The 12,318-nt window shown below is 37.3% G+C and overlaps 1 protein-coding gene across 1 annotated transcript; it reads right to left on the bottom strand.

Annotated features, from left to right (window-relative positions):
* Positions 1-3,790: 3,790 nt before the first annotated feature.
* On the bottom strand, positions 3,791-11,761 carry LOC131425951 (low choriolytic enzyme). The gene is made up of 3 exons (XM_058588325.1): positions 10,896-11,761; positions 5,014-5,450; positions 3,791-4,099 (listed from the first exon to the last, which is right to left on the bottom strand). The coding sequence occupies exons 1-3, from the start codon at positions 11,236-11,238 to the stop codon at positions 3,791-3,793; spliced, it is 1,089 nt and encodes a 362-aa protein (XP_058444308.1). The 5' UTR covers positions 11,239-11,761.
* Positions 11,762-12,318: the final 557 nt, after the last annotated feature.

Here is a 12,318-nt window from a genome sequence, read left to right as displayed (position 1 = left end):
ACAAAAATGAACAAAATGAATCAATTTTGACAGCTATCAGTGGTTTGTTTATGTGTTCATTGCGTTCATTCCAATTTGAATACGTGTTAATAGATATGTAAACAAACAAACTGATAGCTGTCAAAAGGTGAACTTGATTCATCGACAGTTCATTGGTAGTTCATTCGAGTGGTCATCGTGCAAAACCTAATTAGGTTTTTTACCGTCACTGCTAACCTCAATCTGATGAACACTTTTTGACAGTCCAGCAGTACTGTTTGTAAACAGAAATTTATTTTGTTTGTTTATTGACAAATTGGATCAGTCCATTTACGGTCCGTATCGCTTAAATAAAATTTCAAAACATTTGTTCACGATTGAATACGGTTCGTTTTTGATATTTATTAAATGAAAGTTACTAGTTGCTGATCAACTTTTAAACTGTAAACAAGTACACGTCGACTGTCAAAAAAAGTTCATTCTGTTCATTTTTGTGAGGTTATGTCATATTTGTGCAAAACCTAATTTTTATTAGGTTTTTTATCGTGACGACACAAATGAACCAGTATTCATACTTGACAGTTCAGCGGTACTGTTTACAAACAAGCTTAAACAAAAATCGAAGAGCACATCTAAAACAATCATCTTTACACTTTGCAACTAGTCACTTTTATTCAATAAATATCAAAAACGAACCGTATTCAATCGTGAACAAATGTTTTAAAACTTTATTTAGGCGATACGGACCGTAAATGGTCTGATCCAATTGGTCAATAAACAAACAAAAGAAATTTCTGTTTACAAACAGTACTGCTGAACTGTCAAAATGTGTTCATCCGATTGAGGTTAGTAGTGACGGTAAAAAACCTAATTCTAACTTACACTTCCTACACACTAAACTTCGTTCGGTAATTTTTCCATCTTTTGACAAGTTTAGAACAGTCAAACTACCGAACATTTTTATTCTACTGATATATCAGCACAATAAAAACATGTTGACAGCAGTACTTCAAGGTACTGCTGTGATGAAAGTTTATTTTTACTGAAAAAATCAGCTATCTAGGTTTGAACAGTTGAGATCGGTAATTCAATTTAAGTGTGCACACACTTAAATTTTATTGCTAAATCTCGGTAAACAATGCCGAGATTTGCACAGACGAGTGCTCGGTAATCGTCTCGGCAAAATGTATAATTACTGAGAATCTCGGCAATCCTAAATTTATTAACTGTCAATTATAACCGAACATGTCAGCAGAAATTTTACTGTTTGTTCGGCAAAAGCGATCAGGATTGAATCATGAATTACCGAGTCATCAGTAACCGAACGTGGAATGGATTTTTCTTTATTATTGTGTTAAAAATAGGTCACAGGTTATATAAAGAGGGTGTTTCATTACGTTCATTTGATTCTAGCACACAAAAAAGAAAAGATCACGCCTAAAGCAAATTTTTTGCAAAATCGAAAAGAGACATTAGGTGACAAATGCCTCACCGAGTTTATTAAAAGCTAACTCACTGATCGAAATCTCGGCAAACGAATTTGCTGATTTCGGTATATTTGTTAATGATTAACGACAAGTTCAGTATTATATTATGCCAAGCTTTGGCAAAAGTACGCGCTTTACTGAGATATCAGCATATCTTGTTTAGAGATGATACTTTCAGCTAGAGCAGTCAAATCGGTAGAATAATTTCTAATTACTCCACCTTTTCAACGATTTCTTATGAAAACTGGCAAATTCATTTGAATAATCATAGTAGAAGTTGAAGAAAAAGTTTTTACTCTGAGGTGGAAATGTTGATCATAGTTCATTGTGCGAAATCTACCGTTTATGCAGAATAGAGCATTAAACTTGGTTTGATAGCAGTTTTCAAATGCCTGGAAATAACAAATAAAGCATCCAAAATATATAGTACTGGATCGCTATGCATTCTAGTACTCGAGAAATCAACATTATACTGGTTTCTGTTTAAAAAAATGTTAATTCGAAAAAACCTAACCTTACCCAATTTCACACATAGTTTACACTAAAAAAAGTAGTAGTAATCACTTTGAAATCGATTATCTTCTACTCCGAGTGTATTTTTATTGCTGATATTTATTTGTACTCTTAAATTAACGATAAAATCGTTGCAAATCACTACTGCCGATATGAAAATTTCCGAAAGAATCCTCCTTTTCTTGGTTCCATTTTTCATTGGCAGGTGTCGCTACCGGTAAATCAACTTTGCGACAATGTGCCAATTGAAATTCTATGCTAATTTTCTGAAATAAATGTTTTATTTTTCATGGTACTTTTCATTTCATAGATTTGTATACAAATCGTAAATATCCCCCTTTTGACTTCAACCAATATATAAAATAGTAATTCTCTGGTATCTAAATTGGATATGAACTGATAGGTAAATGTGATATGAAAAGTACATTACATTTTACCTATGAAACACGTAACTTTTACTGGACTAAACAGCTTTTAAATGCCAGTCCATTAAAACCTACATGTAGTAGGGTGGAAAATATTCACATAACTTTTCACGTAACTATAACATGATTATTATTTCGAGTGTGCACCTGCGAATTAATCCCTGTAAGAAAAAAAACATGCGTTATCCACCTAGCAATGAGATATTTTTGGCAATCGATTGGTTTATTGAAATAAATAGGACAATATAATTGAATGAATTAATATTCCATTCTAAGGCTATTGTTCCAATAGTCTTCTCTTTAGTAGAGTCACCATTTTATTTTTCCGACTACTCGTCTTTCAACCAATGGATTGTGATGAAATCGATTTAATGGTATGTTCACATTAGCGCTGATATCAAGTGATATACGGATATACTCGATATCCGATGATATCATGTGCGATATCACTTGATATCCCATACAATTTGATGTTAACGCGTATTATCATTTTGGCATGATATCCGGGATATCATGTACGATATCATGTCGAGTTGTCAAAAATCGCAACTAGCAACACGGATAATGGCATTGAACGCACTCATTTATGAACGTCACTTCGAGAGTGACAATAAACAATCATTATAATTTCGAATTTTTCAACGAATACTGGCGTTCGGAGACCATAAAATGCAAAACTTCAACTATTGATTTAATTTTAATAGAGAAAAGTAATTTTATTGATCTTATTTCTAATGAGAACATTCAATATGACAACTTGATTGTCAAACGATATCATTTCGATCATATGTGAACACTTCGACATGATATGCATATCATCTCGGTATATCAAGTGATATCAGCGCTAATGTGAACATGGTATAAGAAGCGGTACCGCAGAAAAAGTAGTTTGAAAATTGATTTATACTGCTGTTATAGCGACGCGAAAACTCGAAGCGAATGCTCCTAATTTCATTTTACTCTTGAAGTCAATCTGTCGAACAGATACAACAGATCTCTCTCTAATTAATAGTTTAGTTATAGATTCGCTTACTTTCACAATTTAAATCTGACTATGTATTCTAAATTTTGAAACCAAATTTGGGAACTGATTTCGAGACCTGGATTCAAGAACTCAATTCTAGGACTGAATTCAGCAACGGAATATTTGACCTGGATTTTGAAAATAAAATCCAGACCTGAAGTCTGGAACTGGATTTTGGAACTGAATTCTGGACCTGTTACATGTTCTTATCGATATAACATGCTCAACGGCTCTAGAGTCCCAAGTGATGTCGAATAAATTAACGAAGCGTGAAATTTTGTACACAGAAGTAAGTTCTTTTCACGATCTCTGTGATATCACCAGCAGAAGAAAAATTCGACCACATCCGATCAGGAATTTATTCAAACATCTACTTCAACTACATCCGATACCTTCTCATCCTCGACGTCTTTCGGATGGTAGCCACCATACGTATGCGGTACAACTGCTCCCCCAGACGGATATGGATAGACACCCAGAAATCCATTCGGCGCAGGAGGATAGTATCCATTCGGACCACCGGGAATCGACCCGAACGGTGGATACGGTAAACTGATCGGTGGTCCAGTTTCGACGGAATCACCCCCGCAACGGTACATCCGATTGATCTTCTCGATGTCGCTACGTGAAAATCCCTCCCGTTGGCCCATTGCGGTGCCGCTTATCGGATACTGTGAAGAAGATACCGAAAATAAAGAATGAAACAATCGGTTTACTGATCTTAAAGTTTAGCAATTATTTTATTAGTTTGTTCCGTTTCAATGAGGTAGAAAATGATTTGATCTCTTTGGTGAATGTGTTACGGGATGGAAGGACCCCGCGATCGATTATTCCTGCAAGCCGTTGGTAGTTTCATTATCTCCGAAGGCAGCTCCAATCAGATTGCCGATGAAACCGACAACCTGTGCTCCGGTCGCTCCGTTTCCAGTCGGTCTCTTAACCGGTCTGACCGGTCGTGTCGGTTTCGACGAGGTCACGGTGCTTCCGGTGACTCCAGTGCATCCGTACATTCGGTTGATTTTTTCCATATCGCCCTGGGAAAACCCATTCCGTTGGCCCATCCGATTGCCGCCGGTTCTCTGCGGGGTGTGTGTGGTTAGATAACAAAACACAGAGTATGGGTGCGGTAAACATTAAAGTGCTGCTGATTGCTTACGCGTGAATTTAACCAAAGCAAATGTATCAAAAAAAGCGTTAAATACATTCCCAACCTTGAAATGATTCGCTCTCATAGTTACGATGAATGTTTTATTGGGGGTTTAACATAAACGGATACTTAATAGTTAAAAACAGACACAAATATGTTTGAGGTAGTTCGATTTTCATTTGATTGTTCCTGTTGGCGGTTAGCAAACGCCCGACCCGACTACTTGCAGTTGTACATTAGATTGATCTTCTGCAGATCCAATTGGCTGAAACCTTCCCGTTGTCCCATTGTGCCGGTGAAGGATTTCTACGGAAGAAAATATGGGAGAAAAAAAAACAACAAAACCAAAAAAAAAAACAGAAATCACAAACGTGCAACAAACATAAAAAAACCAACAGTTTGCCACCCTCCAAGAGTTCCGAAACCACCTCGACTCACCTTAGCAACGATCGTCGGTTGTCCGTTGGACGAGAAAGCCGTGGCTGAGTAGTGCATCACACTGCCGTAGTCGTACTTCACTCCGAACGCATCGGTGGTGCCACTCTTGGCCTTGACGAAGTTGTTCTCGGTGCCACGTTGAATGTTCTGCGTCTGAATTTTGACCCAATCGTCCCGTTCCGAACGGTTCTGCTCGTGCAGGAATCCGACCGCGTGCATTAGCTCGTGCACGATTGTGCCCACCTTCGTCGTACAACCGGGGATCTGCAGGTTGACCTCCTGGCGTCCTCCCATCCGGCCCACACTGGACCAGCAACCGCTCTTAGAACTTTCAATCGAAATGTAATCCTTTTCGCCCATACGCGGCTGGAATTTGATGCAGGTCTTTTTGTGGTACTCGTTGAACGCATCCTCGATCAGCTGCATCTCGTGTGCCTCTGCGAAGAATGACGAGAACAGAGGAACATTGTAACCGGGATTTCGTGAAAGTGTGGAAGGATTTACAATTGGATGTCGCTGGCGTTTCAAATCATAGCAGTTCAACTAAAATTTCGCGTGCCTTTTGGCACATTGTCGGAAAACTGGCTTACCGGACTAGCGACACCTGTCAATGAAAAATGGAACCAAGAAAAGGAGGGTTCTTCCGAAAATTTTCATATCGGTAGTAACGATTTTTTCCTTTATTCAATAGTACAATAAAAGTAAACTCAGAGTAGGGGAAAGTCTTAAAAAGCGCCCCTGCTAGCCAAAATGCCCCCTTTCATTTCTTAAGCATTGAAGACTTTTCTGAACCAAAGTTTTATCACTAACACTATCTTTTCGTAGGATCTTTCTGCTATGCAAGTTTGGTGGTTGTCGTTTGCAGGAAAGTATGAAAAAACTATAAATTTCATTTTGCAGCTTTCCGATGTAAAGTTTTGCTTCGACTAAATAGATGTTTTATCCACCATTTCTTTGACATACTGATTATCTCAAAACAGTAACTTTATGGACATTTCAAGAAGCATAATGCATCATTGTTGTGGGATAAAATGTCTTTTGTTGTGTGTCATGCCACTGATTTGTTGTGAGACATATTTTACGGGTGCTGGGGCATTATGTCTGAGGCGAGCGAAAATAACTAAGAATGTGGCCGTTTTGGAAAATGTGGTTATATCAATCAATTCTCATCTTTTCTATTGGAGTCATTGAAAATTATGTTCCTCATCCGTATTGCAATGAAATACTTACATTCTCGAGGAAAATATATCAATACACTTGGAAATATCTCCATGTTTTCTTAAGGGAAGCATATTATAACACTTTACCCTAGAAACCAAGTATAATGCTCCATTATAAATAAACGTTAGTTTTCGCTTAAGGGGCGGGTAGGATCTACACACTTAATTTCGTTCGGTAATTCTTGTCTCTTTTGACGAGTTTGGACAGCCGAACTACCGAACATTCTCATTCTACTGATATATCAGCAAAAATGAACATTTATTGACAGCAGTACCTCAGTGAGAAAACGTGAATTTTACCGAAAAAATCACCTGCCGAGATTTGAACAGCTGAGGTCGGTAATCCAATTTAAGTGTGTACACACTTAATTTCGTTCGGTAATTCTTGCCTCTTTTGACGAGTTTTGAACAGCCGAACTACCGAATATTTCCATTCTACTGATATATCAGCACAAATGAACATTTGTTGACAGCAGTACCTCAAGGTACCGCAGTGATAAAACGTGAATTTTACCGATAAAATCACCTACCGAGATTTGAACAGCTGAGGTCGGTAATTCAATTTAAGTGTGTAACACTTTTGAAAAATCATTTATTATTTTCTTTATATTTTCCTATAGTAGCAGTGTTGGTGATTGCCGAAAATTTGACAGAAGGTGCTATATTGCTATCTATATTGTATACAACATTTTCAATCCGGTAGAAGATGCTACTCGAGTCTCTCAATGCATGAACCGCGAGAGAATTTTTCTACATTCCTTCGCTCCACTTCATACTCTGAGTATTTCACGGCTCATGAAAAAATATACAGTCTGATAATGATCGTTGCTGTGTGGAATTTCGAGTCGATGATTCAACTTGATGATTCTCATACTAGGTTGCAATATTTCAAAACCCTTGTGTGGAGCATTCACATACATTTTCATAGACACAACTTATACAAAGATTATATGCACATAGTTAGAATAAGCGGCAATAGTAAAATGATTCCGATGAAGTTTCCACTACACGATCAAAAGTATTGTCAATACTCCTTGTATTGACAATAATATTAAGGGTCGCTTACGAAAATATTGTCAAGAAATCAAAACTGCTCATCAATCCGACAATACTTTCTCTCCAGAGAGAAAACTGTCAAATATGTGCAATGAACTCATCTCTCAATATTTCAATGTTCATTTGCAATATTAAGTAAGGGCTGCTTTTGATGGCACTGATTCAATCGTTGAAGAGTTGCCAGTGAACGTTCTTTGATACGATAAAAGCCATCCTTGATATCAAGAATATTCTGTGAAATTTTCAAGCCTAGTGGAACATAACTCTGGAAGTTATGGACCTTTATCTATAGCTATCTCATTCTGCGAAGAAGCAAGAGTTTGGCGCACAGGCCCAAGATTTCTACTTCGATAGACTTCTAAACTTGACAAAACATTGTTGAAATGTTTCATTATAATAAATTATAAAAGACAAAATAGGATTGCTTGAAAATGTTAGACCCTACGGGCTCCCTGGAGTAATAAATAGTTTCCATTGATTCTGTAGACAAAAAACTTTAAACGCTTTTTTTTCGAAATCAGCTTTTAAAAGTTCGTATCCATCGTCATTCAAAAACTACTGCACCATTTTTTGTTCAAATTTTGCACACACTTTCTACATATAAAAAACCAGACCCCAACGTTTTTCTTTTCGTTGTTTGTTACTTTGAGGAAGTTTGACAGCTACAAAACGGTGGATTTTTTCATGAAAAATCACTTTGAACAACCGCCAAAAATTGAAAATATTAAAAAAAATCAAATAGAAACTGTATTTCGACCATTCGAATTATTCCGATCGAATTGAAAAATTTTCATTCTGTATTTTGATTGAGTGATGCTTATCGTGTGAAAAACTCGCACTCGATCGAGATACATAATGCAAAATTTCGTATTCGATCGATGTAATCAAATTAGAACGAAATACAATATGCTTACCTCATTTTTCCTGTGAGTTTTCATTTGTTTGTCTTTTTTAATCTATATCTCCATTCAGTTATGTTGGATTTAAAGGAAAAACTTGCCTTTATGTTTTCGATTGAGACATTTATATAAAAAATCAATTCGAATCAAAATAAAAATCAGAACTAAAACGCGAAAATCTGAGAAGAAGAAAACGAATTAACAAATTAGTTCGCTGTTTCTCACCAAATTTCGACAGATTACAGCACCAATGGGTAAGATGCCAAATTCATCCAGAATCGGTTGCTGCATTGGAAAATTTTTCTTCCATTTCGTGAATGATGTGAACTTTTGGTTAAAATTTGACATTCGACAGTAAATTTTTATCACGTAGTAGAATTCGACCAAAATTGCTACCTATTTCAAACTTAGGACAGATGGAAAATTAGAGGAACTTTTATTTCACTATAAATAAAATTTTTTAAATCGGCTTTGAGACTAGCAAAATTTTGAGATTTCCGAAATCGAAATTTTGTTATGCCAAATGTCTTAGAAATGCATGAAACGTACAGATCTGGTGTAATTTCAGAAATTTGTTTTTATTCAAAATCAACTTTGGGACTTTTATCCTGAATGTTTTAGAAATTGCTAAGTAGCCATTTTGAAACGTATTTGTTCATTCTAAAGGGTTTCGAAAAAATTTTAGGCTCACAAAAAATTTGATTTTTTTAAGGTTCCATGGTTGTCTTACCCCTTAAATAAGAGCCGAGAAAAACTTTCTAACTAGAAGCTACCAGACTGTAAACCTTCACTAAACCTATTATTACTTATTAAATTATTTCCACTTCCGATTTTCAAATTTCAACACAATTTTGCATAGATCTTTAGACAACATTTGGAGCTGGTTTTGCATAATGTATCCAATCGTTGTGCACTTTTCGTAGTATATTTCTCCAATGCAAACCGCCAGCAGCAGGATGACACAATCGCTCTTGTTTGAAGCGAAGCTGGCTCTTCAAACGTCCCGCAACAAAACTACTCTAAGCGTCGATTGATTTCATACTGAACCAATTTTGGTTAAGAGCATTGTTTTTACATGATTTCGTTTGTAACCTTTTGGCCGCTGGGCGGTCCCAGCAACATGTAGAATTTTGATGTCGATTATTTAATTTCGGATCTGCATATTTCAGTGAAATAAACTATCAAAAATCTATACGGGATTGGTTTCTGGCGTTCAGAAGGACCCAATTGTGGAATTCTCTACGATATTAAACACTGTTCGGAGCATTTTTCTCGAACGCAAAGCAGAAATGCAGGCTTTATTTGCTCTCGTTTAGTACGAATTCTGCACTGCGAAAAGTGCACAAAGCTGATCAAATTATTCTAGATTTGTACAAAACTGATGATTTTGCAAAGACACAATCTTTCTAGCTCTTTAGATAACATTTGGAGCCCTTAGAAGAACTGATTTTGCATAATGCTCCCCATCGTTGTCCATTTTTTGTTGTATTTTGCTCCAATGCAAACGGTCAGCAGAAGGATGACGCAATAGATATATTCTTTGAAGGGAAACTGGTCATTTGATACTCGTTGATACCAAACATTTGAAAATGTTATCATAAATTGTTTATATTTACGATGACATGTAGAAAAAATTATGTTGATACGTTAGATTACAACAAGAGATATTCCCGACCAAAAACTTATCACTCTCTAAGGGGGTAAATTTTGAAAAGGCTCCCTATAGTAAAGTAAGTCGTATTCACGACAAAACGTTCCATGAAGATGACAGCTATTTTCCACCTGATATAACGTGTGAATTGTACTTCATCCGTTTCTTTTCATCACGAAGTACCCCTATGGTTCTGAGTTCTCGTTTGTTTTCAATGTTTTAAATTTGACAGGAGGACTGTTCGAATAAATAAAAAAATAAAATGGCTTGAAGGAGATACGATTGTTTCGAATTAAAATTCTATTATCTATCTCAAATACCAAATTTGCAGCTCCTAAATTGTGCTTGAAGTCCTTTTTTTCTCGCATTTGAAAGGACAACAAAATCGAAAACAAAGGCGTTGTTCTATTCAAAATATTGGATTAGTGTCCCCTGTCTGGGTTTAGAATTTCTGAATGAAAAACTCGGTAAAAACATCTTTAGTGCAAAAACCGAGTAACGAAATTCAAAGCAAAAAACCTGATAGAAATTAAGGTGGTTTTTTAGGCGGCTTTTGTATGCAAACTATTTGGAGCGACAGACAGTAATGCAACTTTTCCCTGAGGTCAAATCCGTAAATCCGTGTTTCAAGTGTACTCATGCTTACATTTACATAAAATTAACAAATTGGAGCTCTAAAGCGACCCTTATACGAGAGTTTCTTGATGTCATTTTTCATTATTACTAAGTAATGACATATCAAATTTGTATGGAGAATTCATCATTATTGCCATTACACGTTCATTAAAAATGGCATTACTTTGTAGTAATTGCGAAATCCGTAGGTTTTAAATGGTTTATCCGTACATCCATAGAAACTACAGAAATCCGTAGATCTACGGATAAATTCGAAAGATTGGCATCGCTGCCGACAGACGGTGAGAATGAGGCATGCAAAACTGGATACAAATATATGTACTGAAAAAACCGGCTAATGTTTTTTTGTCCAACTCATACACTAGAAATGGTTTCAAGTGACTTTTGCACTCTCAACACAACTATCAAATTAACACTCACGGAAGCCTCCACTGATGACGAAGGGCACAATACCACCCGGCCACCGGGTGCTTTTGTCCGCCAGCCCATTCCGTCCAGCCGGTCTCGCTATCAAGATGTCCCCGTCGACGTACGTTCCCAGTTCTTCCGGGTTCATCGTATCCGTTTCCGGATTGTACTGACTGACACGTTCGCCCACCGACTCGTCCGGTTCACCGTAGATGGCCAACCCCAGGTGAGATAGATCGATCTCATCCTCGGCCGCCACTTCGGTGTCCACTTCGTTTTCGTCACGCAGAATCAGCCCGGATTGGGCCATTGCCAGCCACGTAGCCAGCAGTGCCAGTACCAATCGACCTTCCATCACTAGTTTACTTCACTTCACTTGAAAAACTATATTGAAACTAGCCCTCTTGAGTAACTCGTCCACTTGTAGGCCCTATACCAGAACGAACAGCAGGTGGGAACTGATTACTTGGCCTACAAGAACCCGGCTACTTATTTATATCGGAAGCGAAAGTACAATAAATTCACACTTTTTCCATTTCTTTTAATGAACTCATCGCGACACTCGCGACGCCTTCAACTTCTTGTTCTATCGTGACGGCGATTTCCGCCTCAATGGGACTGCCGCACCGCCCCACCGGAGTCCTTATCATAGCGGTGCCATTCTTAGAATTGTTACTGGCGCCTGTTCCACCCAGGGCGAGGAACGGGGGAGGATTCTTGTTCTTGAAGGCTCCGGTTGTCGTTGACAGACTGATAATAAAAACTCGTATATATTTTATATTTCGCCAATATAATTCGGCAGCTTTCTCGTTTTTCGGGAATAAACTTGACATGGAATCGTTCCGTTGCTCCGTACTCAGCCGGCGAAAGCGTCGTAAAAGCGCTGGAAAACGAATGAATGTTATCGGTTACATGTTTTTTTTACGATTTTTGCGATCGTCCTGAATTGGCTTCGGAAGGTTGAGGGTGCGTTTTGCAAGACTTTCAAGACAGACAAAGGCGTTGAATGACTTTAGAATAGCAAACAAAACACTGAAAGTCAGGAAGTTTGATAGCCATTGTAATTAGACAGTTTTCTGTCCAATAAATAATATTATTTAACGGCTTAGATTAGCGTTAGAATTAGGGTTGCCAACTATACAGCACATCAAGTCGTAAAGTAATATCGGATTCGTACTTTGTTAGGATTTTGGGGTCACTAACTAATGATTTTTAGATAATTACCGGCAAGTCAACGATGCGTAGGAGATGCGCATTGTTTTCTCTAAGTGAGCAGATTTCGTTCTCAACAACAAACACAACATACGTGTTTTGGTCGCCATAGCATATTTACTAAATACTGAAACTTTCTTGCAAATGATTCGAAAATCATGCTAAATTTTCATTTTGATTATATTTTTCGTTAAAGTAAAACAATTCACCCGGATAGGAGCTA

The sequence above is a fragment of the Malaya genurostris genome, chromosome 1 (genome assembly GCF_030247185.1).
Source record: "Malaya genurostris strain Urasoe2022 chromosome 1, Malgen_1.1, whole genome shotgun sequence".
Lineage (NCBI taxonomy): Eukaryota > Metazoa > Arthropoda > Insecta > Diptera > Culicidae > Malaya > Malaya genurostris.
This window is presented reverse-complemented; position numbering and strand designations above follow the sequence as displayed.